This window comes from Rhinoderma darwinii, chromosome 2 (genome assembly GCF_050947455.1).
Source record: "Rhinoderma darwinii isolate aRhiDar2 chromosome 2, aRhiDar2.hap1, whole genome shotgun sequence".
NCBI lineage: Eukaryota > Metazoa > Chordata > Amphibia > Anura > Rhinodermatidae > Rhinoderma > Rhinoderma darwinii.
The window spans coordinates 129677301-129695148 of record NC_134688.1 but is presented as its reverse complement, the minus strand read 5'-3'; the positions used below and the strand labels follow the sequence as shown (position 1 = coordinate 129695148).

General features: G+C 42.9%; 1 protein-coding gene across 3 annotated transcripts in view; it reads right to left on the bottom strand.

Annotated features, from left to right (window-relative positions):
- The window catches only part of ELF1 (E74 like ETS transcription factor 1), a 130373-nt gene that overhangs the window by 21809 nt on the left and 90716 nt on the right, over positions 1–17848 (bottom strand). For all 3 annotated transcript variants that reach the window (XM_075852295.1, XM_075852296.1, XM_075852297.1), the window contains one exon: positions 578–845. In XM_075852295.1, coding sequence (XP_075708410.1) covers positions 578–649 — 72 coding nt within the window. In that variant the 5' untranslated portion in view covers positions 650–845. The remainder of the gene's footprint in view (positions 1–577; positions 846–17848) is intronic.

The following is a 17848-nucleotide window of genomic DNA, read 5'->3' as shown; positions in this document are numbered from 1 at the left end:
ACATGTCATGTAAAAATAACAACAACCCAGAAAAAAACACAGCCTTATTATACATGTTTCATTATGCAAATGACCAAAATCTCCACAAGAGAGTCGGGTCCGAACTTCCGAGTTTGGCGCCCCTGGCATCCTCCCTCAATTCCCTAAGGAGGTTTACGGGCTCGGAACCCGAGATTTCACCGGTTATCACGAGATCTTGCTCACTGTCTAAAAGAGCGCCATCTACCACATAAATAGAGCAGTTACTGACTTGGAAGTTTGGACCTGACTCTTCATTACGAAACCAGGTCATATAGTGAGGTTTTTTAAACATTTCTTAATGACCTGTATTTACTAAATTATTTTTTTACTTAAGGTGCTAAATGTTTTGGTTTTTTTAAATCAAATAGGTACCTTATTGCTGCTGACAGGTCCTCTTATTTCATGACCTGCACTTGTGTAGTAGCGCAGTACAACATGTTCTCCTTATAAGCATGTATGACATATTATTCACATAGAAGGGAGACATCGAATATGGAACACGTGTGATGCGGATGATATTTTATGCTGTATACAACTAACACAACTTGCCACCTACCTGGTGTTCATCCGCCATGATGTTGCTTGCAAACTCGAACACCAGCTCATTTGGTTGCACGGCGGTAGCCATCCTAGTGCATCCCCTTCCTACCACTCTTGGAATGAACCAAGTATTTAGGCAAATCCAGGCCTTTAAAGTGCTTCTTCAGGTTCAGTCATTCACACAAATATTCCAGATGATGAAGTTCCAGGTGATCTGTTTTTCTTTATCGTTTCACAAGTAATGGGGTTTTTTTACGCTGTTTTTTTCATTAGGACGTCAGGACCTGCAAAATGAAAATAATAAAATTAAAAAGTTACATTTAACAAGACCCGTGATCCAACCAGCCCATGTAATGCGAAAATAAATAATGAAATCTAAATACAAGAAATGATATTTGCCATGACGATACATAGGTCATCCAAAATAAACCAGAGAAAAAATAAAAACGGTATCAATCCTGTTCTATTCTGTCCGCTGTGACCTGCTAGAACATGAACAGATAGACTTGTGTTACCTCTTACTAGGAAATGATGATTTCTTGCAAATGAAACGACAGAATTTGTACAAAGCTATTCTACGTTGCATGGAAGGAGTATCAAAAAGTGAATAAATGGATAGAAAACAGAAATGCTCACATAAAAGAACGTCAACAAGCAGCAGAAAATAGATGCATTCCCTGCATTTCTCCCCTGACATTTTGAAGCTCTCGTCTACATTTTAGCTATGCTTATCAGAAGAACAGGCTTGTGAACTACAGGAAGGAAACCGCGATGACCACGTCACGGCAAAAGAGAACATGCAAAGATCTGCACACCGCAACCACTCCACCCCAGACACAGCTCAAGACAGAGCGGTAGAATGGAAACAGCCGTACTATGACCGGGTCCTCTCTCACAGGCCGGCCTAGAGGGCAAATTAACCCTTCATTTGTCTCAGGGGCTAGAGCACAATGTACTTAAATTAAAAAGAAAACAAAAAAAAAAACAACCACACAACCTCTTACTAAATTAAACTTTGGAAACGTGATGTAGGTTTGCCTCATCTGCGGAATATACGCACGGAAATTTTTCACAACGAGGAATTTTTGCCCACAAGACCAGTCGTGACAGCTTTCTGTGGCCATACATTTCTGGTGGCAGTTTTCTCTAGCCATGTCCACTTATGGAGATTTACACAACTCATTTTAGATGCTTCAACCCGCTATATGAAACAGAGAGAACTATTTTTAAAATCACTATTGCACAATGTGCCGTCTGGGGAAATGATCCCCCTGAAAGAAAGCTGCTCGCAAACTGCCCTGCTGCGGAGATCCCTTTGCAGGGAAACCGTATTTAACCACAAAGTAAATTAAGCATTACATAGATTCTACTGAAATTCATGGGCTGTCCGTGTAACGCATGAACCAACTGGGTCCCCTACAGCTAGAAGCGCTCTTTGTGGTTTCTGTGCTAACTTGTGGAGACTACGAATAAGCGACTCCGCTCTATTAACTCAGAATGCCAGAATAGTGTATTTAAAAATAGGGTTTCTAAATCAGACAACCCCTTTACCCGCCTAATCGAAGGACCACAAGAATGTTCCCGGTTTTGCCTCCCCGTATTTCATCAGATATGAACTTTTTTATTATTATAACCACTTCGCTATTTAAAGGCCTTGGTTTTTTGCAGTCGAGCATGCATGTTTATGGGGGGGGGGGGGGTTGGCAGAAATGAAAATCGATCCACAGTTAAATGTGTATGACCACCTTTAGCATGCCGTTACACATACAAATTTCTATTACATTTCTATCCAATCAGACCAATTTCAGTCTAAATTGGTAAGGGTGGCCATACACATGGCAGCAGTGCGCAATGAAGTCAAGAATCAACATGACTCACCTGTACAACCTGGTCCAAAAGCGCATTGCAAAACATGTGGGTTCATGGCCGCACAGCACACTACTGCTATATGTAAGGGAAACCTAAGGGTCCTTTAAGACTGGCTGATTTGTCAGTAAATGAGTGTTGATCGATGATATAGCTCGCCTGTCGGCACTTGTTTAGCTCCATTTACAGTTTGCACCAACAATGATTTTTACTGCCACATAAAAAGATGCGATCAGCCGGCAAACGAGTGTTTGTTCGTTGGGCCCTTTTGCACGGGCCGATGATCAGGAATAAGCGTTCTGTTCCCCTGATCATCAGCCCGTTAAAAGGGCTTCAAATGGCCAATTGATCTGCTAGAAATCTGTCTCATCTGCCAGAAACCTCTTTGTCTGCCAATCACCATTATGACAATGACTTTAGCTTGTAAACAGGACAAGAATCTGAAAGACATCTCAGAGACAAGACAGGGATGGCTTTATAATTAAAAAAAAAAACGTGTGTGTGTGTGTGTGTGTGTGTGTAAACAGTCACTGAGATCGATCTTACAGATAAAGAAAATTGTTCTGATTGGTCCGAAATCTGTGTGTAAATCCAGCTTTGTTGAACTACATGGTGAAACGTGTTACTCGGATACACTAGTGAGTCACCACCAAAAGCAAAATCTCAATCCCCATCCTTAAATCCAGGCTAATGAAGGAAAACGCGTAACTGATTGTCACAGACTACGGTTTTCTGCTCCACAGGAACAGATCCGCCATCACCGACTATATAGAAGGAGAAGCTTTATCATTCAAGATTGGCGAGAAGGATAAGTCTATCTATGATCATAGGGCACAACATCTCCATACAACCTCAGAATTAAACAGCCGTAACATGCCACCCATAGGCTTCTACAGGAACCTACTCTATCTCCATCTGCCTCGGAGTTCATAGGGAGCCATAAGAAGGATTTTTTTCAGATTCTTCCACATGAATGAGATCTTCTCCTACTTTTTATTCAGTAAACAAGCTTCCCTAACCAACACGTCCCAGCATTCTGGACAGATTGTACTCCCGTATTGCACAATTCACATGAACCGCCTTTAGTTTTTACTTGTTCACTGGAAATGCCTGAACCAGGGTTGTCATCTAGTTACACGATGAGTCTATAATGAAGTCAGTCTGTTTGTAGAACGTGTGGGTGTGCGATCAAGGACCCTCCTAGTACACAAATCACATTATTAACCATGCAGTTATAGGAAAGATACAGTACAACAACAGCAGGCACACTGAAACACGCTACAGGCGGGACCTCAACCCATTAGGCATTTATAGCGTATTCTGTCAATATTCCATAAATGTTTAAGATGGGAATACCTAATAAAGGAGAGTGTCTTCTTGTAACTGACCCTATGTATATGAAATGAAGGGTCTACACACACACTGAAAGTGTACATTGGAGCAATGTGTCTGTAGGATTTACGCCACTGTATAAGCTATACGTCGCCCATATATTTCCATGTTAAAAACAAACTCTGCAGCATACGTTTTTTGGCGAGATGCCTCAGTATTAAATCGTGTAGTAGACTACGCTGTCCCATTCATAAAAAAAAAAAAAGTAGTATACCAGATCGGGTTCTTATGGATACGTACCCCAAGGTTCCATTTTTTTGTAATTTTTATTTAAATGACAAATGATTTTGAAAAATTTTTTTCCTATCAAATAACGCAGCAAAACGGTATGCGTGAAGGCATTCTAAGGCTACTTGCACATGTTGAGCATTCTGCTGCGAAAAATACACATCAAAACCGCAGCAACACACAGGCAGTTTTTAAGCTTTGCTGGGTCAATAGCTGCGTTTTCATGCTGCGGGTTTCGCTGCGTATTTCTTGAGAATTTGGGAGATAGAATTCGCAAGCGTAATCCCAAGAAACTGACAAGATGCAGTCCTGGAAATACGCATCCACGGGTCAATTTACACGTAGAAAAAAAACGCAGCGTGGAGAGGAGATTTCTGGAAATCTCATTGACTTTGCTGGTACTGTATTACGCCGCGGTTTTACCGCACGTAATACGCAACATGTGCATTTGACCTAAACCTGGTCACATTGTCTCCATGTTCAGGACCTATACAGAAAAGGCTACGGATACTCAAATATGCAAGTGTGAATTAGGCTATAGTCTTTCTGCTGAAGGTTTCGTTTAATGCCAGCTAAATACTATAGCACTATTCCCATGCTGCGATGGCAAATCTTACAAAGGCATTTTCAAGAAAGTCAAATATACTGTTCAATTAAAAAAATGTTAAACACCTGGAAGCCGTGGGAATTGTCTGATATTAGACACACCGTACATGAGGGCACATAGGGTGAACTCACCAGCAAGCAGAGCATAGGCATTCCTCTTCTCTTTATTATTAATCTTCATAACCGAGACTTGTAATGTAACTACTACAGATTCCGGCAGCCTGATCTCTAATCATTTCTGTAAATGCACAATAACCCCAAAAATACTTCTATAAAGTGCATTAGAATATAACTAGTGTGACTCAAGAGCTCAATATGACTCACAGGCATTTTTTTTTGTGTGGCTCCAGTCCCTCCCAAATGTCCCAAGTTCTGTAACCATATCCACACATCTTTCATAGATCGCTCCTGGCTAAAAGACGTTTCTAGTGATTACGTCTGACTGCAGAGATTGGCTTATTAAGGAGGCTCTGTCACCAGATTCTCAAATCCCTATCTCCTATAGCATGTGATCGGCACTGCAATGTAGATAACAGTAACGTTTTTTTTTTTTTTTTAAAAACGTTAATTTTTGGCCAAGTTATGAGCTATTTTATATATATGCAAATGAAATGGACAACTGGACGTTTTTTTTTCGTTATGTCCAACTGGGCGTGTATTGTGTTTTTAACTGGGCGTGTTTATGTGTATGACGCTGACCAATCCGTGACCAGTCAGCATCATACACTCCTCTCCATTCATTTACAAGCAGCACAGCGTTCTTACTAGAACGATGTGCAGCCAGATACACAAGTGTCCTGATAATGAAAACACATGAAATCCAGCCTGGACGTCATGTGTATTCAGAATCCTGACACTTCTGAATCTTTTCTGTGAGATTGCAGCAAGCCACTCGTAATCTCGCGAGATTACGAGGTAAACACGTTACTGTTATCTACATTGCAGCGCCGATCACATGCAATAGGAGATAGGGATTTGAGAATCTGGTGACAGAGCCTCTTTAAGAGATAGTCACACGCAAATGGCTGCTGGTTGGCGGTTTACATGTAAAAGTTCCTGTTAGTGGAGTAAAGGGATCTGGAAGAGTTAAAGGACTCGCAATATATGGCACAACTCCGTTCCGACACTAGTTCTTGGAAACCATCTGAGAGTACAGTACTGTCTTATGTATACAGTACAGCTTATGACCAAGAGGGTTCCTGGTAATATGGGCACAGCTACATTAGGGCTTACATCTAAAAAATGTTAACACTCAGCACGTTTCCATGAATGAGGCTCCTGAATTGCAGCAAGTCATTATTGTGCCTCCGAAAAGAAGGTTTGTCGGACAATCCTGGTATATCGATACATGCCACATCCATATACTGCTTGCCAAAGTCGGACAGGGATCCCAGCAGATATGCAGTATTAGGAAAACTATCCCTCATAAAGACAGCACCTGTGATGTTGCTGATGTGTACTGACATAACTATGGAGACTCAATCGTGTACTGTAAGGGTACTGGCAAGAATTGGTGAGGGACAGAAAAAACAGTTGGTCAGGCAGGGTTTTTTCATATACAGAGGAGTGTATGACGCTGACCAATCAGTGACCAATCAGCGTCATACACTTCTCATTGTTGCAGCCCAGCTTCTGTCACTGCACAATCACACTGTGCTGTGGATCATGCTGGGCTGGAACAATGAGAAGTGTATGATACTGATTGGTCAGCCTCATACACTTCTTTACAACACCCACTTGGTCAAAAGTAAAAACACGCCCAGTTGGTCTTTAAGAAACTCATTAGCATAAATTTAAAATTGCTCATAACTTGCTAAAAAATGATAGTTTTTCAAAATAAAAACCAGGTGATAGGGCATTTATAATCTGGTGACAGAGCCTCTAACCCCAATGGCGCCGTGCACTTACAGTGCTGGAAGTCTGCTGTTAAGGACTGTAAATATATGGCATAATGATTACACTGGCACAGACACTGTGCCCATGCCATCACCCACGAGAAGACGAATGTGATCGACAGCCGGCTTCCCGTGACAACGGTTGAGATTGGAGATAGCTTTCAACCAGGCCACTTAACCCCTTCGATTGCACGGTCAATAGTTACCGCAGCATTAAAGCAACCAAAAAAAAAAAAGCTTTCCTTTGTCTTCCTATCAACGACCCGCATCCCTATGAGTGCCATATGTAGTTGCCTATTAGGCAATGCCTAGCCATAGGTGCACAAAGAAAAAAAAACATAGCAAAATGGTTTGGGTTTTTCTTTTGCTTCTTTGCATTACTCCACCCCCCAAAATGTATAAAAGATTAGCAATCAACTCATCCCAAAAAAGAAAAAAAACAAGTCCTCATTTACGTATGTTAGGGCTATCAGAATGCTAAAATTCAGTGTCCCCTCAATACCAAAACGGTCTCCGTCTTTAAATAGGGCCAGTCACCAGTTCATAGGAGTTGAACTGGTTTACTAACCTGAATAGCGCTGTCTCCCTGTTCGCATAGCGTTTTTTGTTTGTTTTTTTCCTGGACACCCCAGATCTAAGAGATAAGGCCCACTGTGGTGTTGACTCCCTCTATGCTAATTTGATGTAGTTACCCAACAGGACGTGGACTACCCCCAAGCTGTCTCAAACGGATTGGTGAGCATCAGAGGCAGGGAAGCTAGCTCCACCCCGTTGGCTAACTACAGCAAATTACCAAATAGAGAGCTGACAACAGTGGGTCATCTCTCTGGGAACTGGTCGTCCAGAAAAAAAAAAAAAAAAAAAGCGTTGGAATCAGGGAAACCGCGCTATTCAGGTCAGAAAACCAGTTCAACTTATGGGACAGCGACCGGTCCTCTTTAAAGAGGCTCGGTCACCAGATTATAGGTGCTCTATCTCCTACATAATCTGATTGGCCCTGTAATGTAGAGAACAGCAGTGGTTTTTATTTTGAAAAACAATCATTTTTGAGCAAGTTATGACCCATTTTAGATTTATGCTAATTAGTTGCATAATAGACAACTGGGGGTGTTTTTACTTTTTACCAACTGGGCGTTGTGGAGAGAAGTGTATGACGCTGACCAATCAGCGTCATACACTTCTCATTGTTCCAGCCCAGCTTCTTTCACTGCACAATTACACTGGGCTGGAACAATGAGAAGTGTCTGATGCGGATTGGTCACTGATTGGTCAGCGTCATACACTTCTCTCCACAACGCCCAGTTGGTAAAAAGTAAAAACACGCCCAGTTGTCTATTAAGAAACTAATTAGCATAAATCGAAAATTGCTCATAACTTGCTTTAAAATGATAGTTTCCCAAAATAAAAACCACTGCTGTTATCTACATTACAGAGCCGATCAGATTATGTAGGAGATAGGGCACTTATAATCTGGTGACAGAGCTTAAGGGGTTAAATATGTTATGGCTAAATTCCATCTTCAATATGCATTATCACTGGCACCAAATTTAAAACTATTCTTCTCTATTTGGGTCTTCTGTCCATACCAGTATTTGCCCCTTCACCTCCATATACACAGTCAAGTCACATTATTTTGACCACCAGCTATTATCTAGAGTAAGGGTATGTGCACACGACCTCTTTTCAGACGTAATGGAGGCGTTTTTTATGCCTCGAATTACACCTGAAAAGACGGCTCCAATACGTTGGCAAACATCTGCCCATTGATTGCAATGGGTCTTACGATGTTCTGTGCAGACGAGCTGTCATTTTACACGTCGCTGTCAAAATACGGCACGTAAAATGACGGCTCGTCAAAAGAAGTGCAGGACACTTCTTTGGACGTTTTTGGAGCCGTTTTCTCATAGACTATTGAAAACAGCTCCAAAAACGGCTGTAAAAACGCAGTGAAAAACGCGAGTTGCTCAAAAAACGTCTGAAAATCAGGAGCTGTTTTCCCTTGAAAACCGCTCCGTATTTTCAGACGTATTTTGTTAATCGTGTGAACATACCCTAACCGCCGTGTGCAGCAGAGACAGCAGCTAGACGAGCTGGGAGTGACTCAATAAAGGTGCCGGTAGGTTTTCTCAGGTGTCTGGAGCCATGCGGACTGCAGTGCATCCCACATTTGCTGGAGGGTGCGCGGGGGAGGATCCATAGAGCAAACCAGACTATTGAGGTGGTCCCACAGATGCTCAAGTCAAGTCTGGCAAATTAGGGGGCCAGTACTTGAAAGCCTTAGTTATGCTCTTCCAACTGCTGTCGGACACTTCTAGCCATGACATGTTGCATTGTCTTGCTGGAAGATTCCATCAGCCCGAGTAAAGAGAAACAGCATGTATGGGTGGACGTGATCTGCAACGATGGATTCATACGCATATCGGTTCAGAGTGCCTCCCACATGGATGCGTGGGCCCAGAGAATGCCATGAAAATATTCCCCAGACCAGAATGCTGCCGCCAGCAGCTTGTGATCTTCCAGCAATGGTTGCAGGGTGTTTGTTCTCTGATGTTTCTCATATGACACGCCAACGTCTATCCGTTCGATGAAGCAGAAAACGTGACTCATCGGAGAAGGCAACCCTTTGACAATCACCAGTGGTCCAATTCCGATAATGCCGTGCAAATTGAAGCCTTTTTTTCTATGCATATTTGTTAACATAGGTGCAGTGACTATCCGTCTGCTTCGTATGCCCATACGCAGTAGGGTTCGCTGAACTGTTTTAGACACACGTCTGGTAGCCTACTAGTTGACTTTCACAGTGAGCTGCTCCACTGTAGCGTGTTGTTCGGCCCTCGCGCACCTTCGTAGCAGACGTTCACCTCTCACATAAATGGCACGTGGTACTCCTCACGTCGGTTATTCCCAATGGTGCCATTTGTCCACTCACGATACATTTTCACCACAGAAGCACGCGAACAGTTCACAAGCTGCGCTGTTTGAGAAATACTTGGCCCGAAAGTCAATAATCATCCCTTTTTGTAACGGATAAATTGCCCCTTTTACCCATGGCAACAACGACTGTGTATATGGGAGGAGGGAAATCATTCTCCCATATCTGGTTCAGATCAGCAGATGTCACTTTCACGGAGCGTTACTTGTCATGTCTCTAACCTATACAGGTGGACAAATAAAAGGGCTGTTTATTGAGTTTATACCATGAAGCTGGCCATTTGAAGACAGGACCTGCTGCTTAATTTAAGGGACAAGTAACAGGATAAGGCCCGGTTCACATCTGTGTTGGAGGCTCTGTAAGGCTACATACACACGTTGAGTATTTTGCTGTGGAAAATACGCACCAAAACCGCAGGAAATTCGCAGGTAAAAACCGCACCTAATCGTGCCTTTTTCGATACGGTTTTTACATTTGGGTTTTTTTTGTGCATTTTCATGCTGTGGGTTTTGGTGCAATTTTCCTCAGCACTAGGCAGATACAATTTGCAAGCCAAAACACCATAAATTAACATGCTGCGGATTTAGAGATCAACACCGCAGGTCAATTTACGTGCAGAAAAATACTGCAGCGTGTACATGAGATTTCCTGGAATCTCATGGACTGTGCTGATACTGTATTACGCTGCGGTTTTGCCGCACGCAAATACGTGAGCATTGATGTGCGCTATTTTTTACAGTAAACCCATAAACATCTCGTAGAAACAAAATAAAGTTGTCAATAGTCGTACAACGAAACCGGTGCTACTGGTATCGTCATTGTTCTGGTCCTGTGACTGAGTACAACAACCGAAACACTGACGCAGAAGTGAACGAGGTCACTTCAGACTTGAATGTTCAGCTCTTCCACGGCAATCCGCCGTAAACAGCAGCAAACATATATGGACAATGATGTCAGGCTTTAAACTATGGAGTTCCCCTACAGAGCAATGCAAGCTCTCTGGCTGGGGACTCCTGTCTTGGGAAAGCCCTTAACGTCACTGTCCATATATACACAGTGACGTCAGGGGATCCTCCTGGAGTGGATTCCCCGCCTAGAGCGTTGCAGACGTTTTTGGTCGGGGATTCCACTACTAGAGGGAACCCCTGATGTCACTGTCCTTATAAGCCACGCCTCTTACCCTGCCCAATCCCCGCGTCGGTTATTCCTCTTTGCAATACTTGAAAGTTGGGAGGTATGGTGTACAGGCATCCTCAGTCTTTCCTTGATACATCCCCTTCCTTTTGTATATATTCCTGGCTTTGGCTAAAAAAAAAGAAAGCATTTAAAACTGCACGAAAAACGGCATTAATAATGGTCTGTGAATCTTGTCAGCATACATTTTAGACCACCTCGACTTCCACTTTTGGTTGGTGGTTGTCCATGTCCATCTCCTGGGAGCACCAGTCTTCTTAAGGAGCAACAAAATGTGAAAAAGCAGAATGTAAGGAAAAAAAAAACAAAAACCCTGCTGAAGGAGTAAGGGCCTGTTCACACTGAGTTTTTTTACACTTTTTTTTACGTGGAAACTGCACCAAAAAACGTCCGAAAACGCCTCCCATTGATTTCAATGGGAGACGGAGGAGTTTTCCTGCGAGCCGGTTTTAAAAAGAAGCGACATGCCCTATCTTTGGGCATTTAAGACTCTGACCTCCCATTGACATCAATGGGAGGTAGAGAAAGCGTTTTTTGCTGCTTTTTTGGCCGCAGGCGAAAAATGCAGCGAAAAACGCGGCAAACGGCGTGCAGGCAGATCAAAATCTGCCTCAAAATTCCAGACAGAATTTTGAGGCAGAGTTTTCAGCCTGCAAAAAACTGTGTGAACATACTCCTAGCTCTGGGTTTCACCTTTGGGTCTCGTCACAATCCAGTAGAAGCTACATGTGAATACACTGGCTCACGCACTAACAAAACAGACTACAGCCATATCACCACTGGAAGTAGAGAAACAGGTGAGGCCTGTTAGTACAAGGTACGAGGCTAATTTGACTCACCATCCCCCATTACTATATTTGTGAACACTGGCTTATAGCTTCTCTGGTAACACTGAAAACATCTGCCTGATGCTTTATTATTTAGACTCTTTACCTAATTTCTTTGTATATGTAGAACAGCCATCCTTATAGCATACCATTTGCAAGAGCAGGGTTTATAAATAATTGATGGACCCGAAGAAATGAATTTACCATATATGCAAACCAGACACATGCCTAAAACTGGCCGTACACGAGATAGAAGTCGACTGGACTTCTCTACAGACTCCCCACATAAACATGGATCGGCTGAGAATACATGTTTACTTCCATAAGGAGATGGGAATAAGCCGATGAAATGCAACGTGCCGATCCTTCTCTCCCCTAACACGTGTCTGACAGTAGACACACGTTAGAGGATTTCCCACATACAAGAACATGGAAACATTAATACACGGTGGTTCTCTAACACTATTATTTTCCATGTACAAATAAAGTAAAATAGGAGCAACTAGGTTCTAGGTTCAGCATCAAATATCCAGGGAAAAAAAATAAAAAATGAGTGAGGCGGTGCTAGCATCCCTCGCTGTTATCACCATATATCAATATTTAAACCTGTGGTCCTAAGGTGGAGGCTGGAAACTGACCATACTGTTTATTCTTGTAATACGTGCCTGTGTAATATTGCGTCGCTAGGTTCGAAAGTGCACCTTATAAAGCACTCCATGGATAAGTGGCTGGACTTGCAGATGCAAACAAAGAAAACTACTCTGTACATGTCCTGAATTACTTCCAGGAAGTCTGAAGACGCTTGAAGAATCACATTAGATGGACATTTCAACCAATCCGATCTTCGGCTACATCACGTTAATATATAATATTTTGTGAAGTTCCATTGCATATTAGTTTAGCATTAGAGTCAGAGATTGTTCTCAATAGAAACTAGGGTCTATCTACCAACGGAGGAGACCAGGCTCATAAGTGTACATGCCCCATCATCATCATGATGGAGTTAAAAACGGTTGCTGATGATCAAAAGAGGGACAGATGGGAAGCAAATACGAACACTGTTTATTTAGTAAAAAAACACCACATCAAAAAGACAATGAAACTGCTGACCAGATGCAGCCCTTATCTGTCAAAGTGTAGAAGAGTCACCCATGACATTTACATTGCAAATACTAAGGCTTTGTTCACATCTGCGCCAGGGTCCCGTTCCGACGGGTAGCGACCCTGACTGACACAAATGGAAACCAAAAGTTTTGTTTCCATCACCATGGATTTCAATAGCGACGGATCTGGTGCCAATAGTTTCCGTTTGTCTCCGTTGTGCAAGGGTTCCGTCATTTTGACTAAATCAATACCGTAGTCGACTGCACTATTCATTCCGTCAATGGTGATGGAAACGGAAACTGTGCAAGTCAGGGTCCCGTTCCGACGGAAAGCTCCAACGGAAAGCTCCAACGGAACGGGACCCTAGCGCAGATGTGAACGAAGCCTAACCTGAGCAAGCTACAATACATTCTTAATGTATACACAACTTATCAAATGGCTGTTACTAGGGTGTAGATGTTTTCACATTTTTAGTCAGTCAATGGTTTATGTGTATGGTCTTAAAATAGAAAACTACACACGTCATGTAAAGTAAGAGTAATATTTTGCAGGTGGTGATGCATTCCAGGCAGATTATACCACAAGGCTTTCTGAGGGTGTATAATCAATATTATTTGTAATCATACTGCAACATATAAACTATATGTACTAAAAGGAGTAATACAGAACCCCATCACCCAGAAGCCTTTATTCTGCCAGAATTCAGACATATCGGACCTGCTGACTGCCCTCCAGTAGTGACAGGCAGAAAGAGTGATGACAACCGTGCCAAATACAATGACATCATCTGCTGTACTTCTTGCTTTTATCCATGTCATGAGCGAACTTTACAGGACGCAGGCAATGGAGGACACCCCAGATGTTTGAGACAAGAATCAATAACTGAACTCACTTTAGAGTAGAAGAGAAGTAATTCTGCGGAACAAAAACCCAGCAAGGATTGTTTTCAGGCCTACGATTAACAGTACCAACCTGGATCCCTGGACAGAAGACGCAGAATTCTCACCTTGTGCAAACATTCACATTGAAGCAGACTATGGGCTGATCACAGACAGAGCCATCTCTCAACCTTACTCCTATTTTCAGTTTGGAACTGACAGCAATCGCCAGTCACAGCCCTGGGAGGGCCGGCTGCTATTACAGAGCAGGACCTGAAATACCAGTTCTCTTACATTGCTGCCTGCTGTCCTAGGCAAGCTGGCCCGGCCTACCTGGTGTCAGGTTGCACAGAGCCAGCATTTGTAGCACCTTGCAAAACAAACAGATCACATACCTGGATGTGCCTATACCTGTTCACTTCCCCATTAACCCTTTCTACGCTGTATCCAGATTCAAAACACAGCATGCTCTTTCCAAGCAAAAACAAATCCTTTCGTATTGGTTTACTTTTATCTCAAATATGTAATTTTTCTTTACATAAAATCTTATCATTTGAGGTAATAACGATATAAAACTTATGGACTGCACGATCATGTAACCATTGCAGACTTTGCGACTTGTGATGTTGCCATAGTCTCCGAAGCGACTGCAGAAAACTGTCATGTATCCTACCCAACTGCAAAAAAAAAAAAAAAAAATGGGCCTGTTCACATCTGTGTTAGAGACTCCGTTGCAGATGCCACCAAAAATACCGGAAACAACAGCTCAGCATGCTACACCATTGCTTCCGGTAAATCCACGGACACCCAAACTGAACCCATTAAAGTCAAGAGTTCCGTCAGATGTGACCAGAGCCTTAGAAAATTCACATAAGATGCTGCATTAAAATAACAAACCACAACACAAATGTCACATATAATTCAGTGTTTCATACAGTACATTAGTGCACTGACCATAATGGAACCTGTCTGATAAGATCTGCCATGAACCCAGTAGATATGTCACATCAGATTAACACGAATAAACTGCCTTAACTTCTGACCTAATGTATATTAAAATCCATAAGTCACTGTCACTGGGGAAAAGCTTCACATCGTGCAACTCCAAAGTCATTAGCGCCTCCATACGTCTAGTTTCTCTCGGACCAGCAATTGCCAGGGGCATTTAGAATTCTTACCAGGTTGGATTTTGACACTGTTGAAAACAATGGTACACATATATTCCAGATCAATTTACCAAAAGGAAGAATCTCATCTTTCTCTAGCGAAAATACAAAAAAGATGGAAGGGCTGCACTTCTCTTGTACTGGCCTTAGGAACCAAATTTCAACAGTCAATCAATAAGTTCTCTAAAAATAGAGAAAATCGCATTGTTGCTTTCCATGTACTTCTCTAAAGTGTCCTTATTTACAGCAGTAACACGAACAAGCGGTTTGTGCAGAAAAATGGGAAGACGCAACCTCAGTGCGGAAGCCAATGTTCCTCTCAAGCTGATATAAGAACAATAAATGGATCTGAGGGGACTTCAGACGTTCAGTACAAACATACTTCACTATAACGCAATGAGTAAAATAAATAATAACGCGTCCTTCTATTTTAGTAGCGGTTTCTACAATGATTTACACCGCCATCAAGTTCAGCAAGGTTTTTTGCATGTTGTATGAGAAAGGTCTCTATAAGGCTACATTCGCACAAACGTGTCTGTTTTGCGCGCGTAAAAAAACGCACCATTTTTCTTGCGTTGCAGTTCGGTGTGGCATCAGTTTTTGAGGTCAGTGTTGGTGCGCATTTATTTATTTTTTTCTCAGCCTTTTAGCAACTGTTGCGTGAAACACGGACAGCACGCGGATGATGACCATGTGCTGTACGTGAGTTTCACACACCCATGGACTTCAATGGGCGCGTGGTCCGCAAAAATTGACTAGAATAGGACATGAAGTGACAAACCACGCATCTCTGAATAGCCCCATTGAATTGCATAGGTCCGCGTGCTGTCCATTGTTTTAACGGACAGCACACAGACAACGGTCATCTGTATAAGACCTAAGGGTCAGTTCACACAGTTTTTTGGCGCTGATTTTGACGCGGAAACTGCTTTGGAATCGACAAGAAAGAAAAAACCCGTCTGAAACCGCCTCCCATTGATTTCAATGGAAGGTGGAGGCGTTTTTTCCCCCAGGCGGCATTTAGCCGCTCGTCGGGGGAAAAAAAATGGCATGTCCTTTCTTGCCGCGGTTCTGCCTCTGACCTCAGGCAGAAAAACGGTTTCCTGCAGGAATATTGAGGCAGATTTTTTCTACTCTGTGTAAACCAGGCCTAAGGGCTCATTCAGACGAGCGTACTACTCATCCGTGTGCGGTGCGTTGAAATCACTCACTTGTACGGTCCGTGTTTCACGCATCAAATACATTGAAAAGCAGAGAAATACATTTAAAAAAATAAAATAAATGAAGTGCTTGCACGGACATGAAAATCGCATGCCACACGAAAAGCACACTGATGCCAATACACAATGTACACGGACAAGAAACGTAGGAACGATGCTGCGTTTTTTACACGCGCAGATCGGACATTCTGGTCTGAATATAGCCTTACTGTGAAAGCTCTGACATTCACTATGTAACATGTGCCCCTGTTGTAAAGCAAACACGAACAACACAATGTAGAGCCCTCAGACAATATGCTCCAGCATTATTTCATATAGAATTACTAAAACAAAGACATATCAGGAGCGGACACATCTTCTAAAAAATACTTTTTTAGGGAACGCCTAATAAGCAATTCTTAATATAACGGGAGGGTTGGTCAACTTGTACGGGAGGTCTTATTAACCCACAGTGGTAGAACTGGCTCCAGCATCCAGTCATGTGTTCATACCTGTATTATAAGATGAATATCAGCACATGGGAGCCTTTGTGAACTGTCCCTTTCCAGAATACAGGAGTCCATAAATGGTGCCTATTTTTCAATGTATAGCACTAGCAGGAAAGAAATTGCTTCTACATGTAAAGCTAGGTTAGTCAGGTTTGTCTTTATAGGGGCTCTAAACTGAGAGTTCACTTTAGAGGCAATGGAGACACAATTTTTTTCCAATAATCCCTATAAAAAAAAATAAAAAATGTAATACAAAGGCCATATAAAGCCAAAGAGCATCTGAAAAAAATAAGTTATTTCTAGCACGTGCAATCCATTTTCTGATGCAAACCCATTATGCCTTAGAAGAAACAGATGATACTACATAGACCATAGTATATGTACATTAACAATGCATTCGGGCCTGGAGCAGAGTTTCTTATCTACACCCCTGCCGGCTATCCCTTGGCTACACCGTAGCCAACTCAAACACCTCCGTCATCACCCTACTATAGGCCCAACACTATTGTGCTGCTCCCTTCCTTCCGTACGGTCATCCCTCCTCCCGTTTCACTCCTCAATGTATCCCATACTGGGCAACCCCTCCTTTCCCACCGGTATGACGGACCCAGTCTTCCGTTCATGGCAGACCTCGGGATGGTTTCGAGCAGCTCAGTTTTTGAGCGGCACTGAGTGGCTCTCCATGGCGGACGTGGCCCAGGTCCCTGACCTCCCTCCATTAGGTCATTGGCGATCCCTTCAACTACGGCACTTTTGCTCCTCTATTTCACCTCCTACTTCCTATCAAAAGTACAGGACTCCTCTAGACGACCTTTGTACTGGTTCGGAATTGGCTAGACACACATTGTCCACAATCTACAAACTTCTCATAGACCCCCCTGACCTACCCCTCCCTACCTACCTTTCTAAATGGGAGGCGGACCTGGGGATCTCCTTCTCTCCCACACAAAGCCAGCGTATACTCACCATGGCCCACAAGACCTCGATATCAAGAAGCGGGCTTTAATCTGTGGTCTCGCTGGTATAGGACCCCAGCCCGTTTGCACCACATCTTTCCTACAACATCCCCTTTATGCTGGAGATGTGGGCAGGAAAATGGTACCCTCCTCCACACCTTCTGGTCATGCACCCTTCTCACCCCATTTTGGGAAGGCATCAAACGGGTGATAAATGAGGTCACAGGCACAGATATAACCTTGGGCGCGGCCCTCTTCCTTCATCACTGCGACGTTCCGGTGAACATATATAAGTCAGCACGTCATTGTATCCCACTACGGTGGAAAGATTCTTCTCCTCCTACATTGTCCCTCTGGGTTTCACAGGTGAACGACATTATGCACATGGAGGATTTGACATCCGTCATCTACGACTCAAACACCAAGTTCTGCCAAACATGGTCTTCATGGATTGTTTTTCAGGACTCAGACTCCTACAAAGACATTATACGAGAGCCGTATTCCTCTAGGCAACCTGACTAGCGCTCTTGGCCGG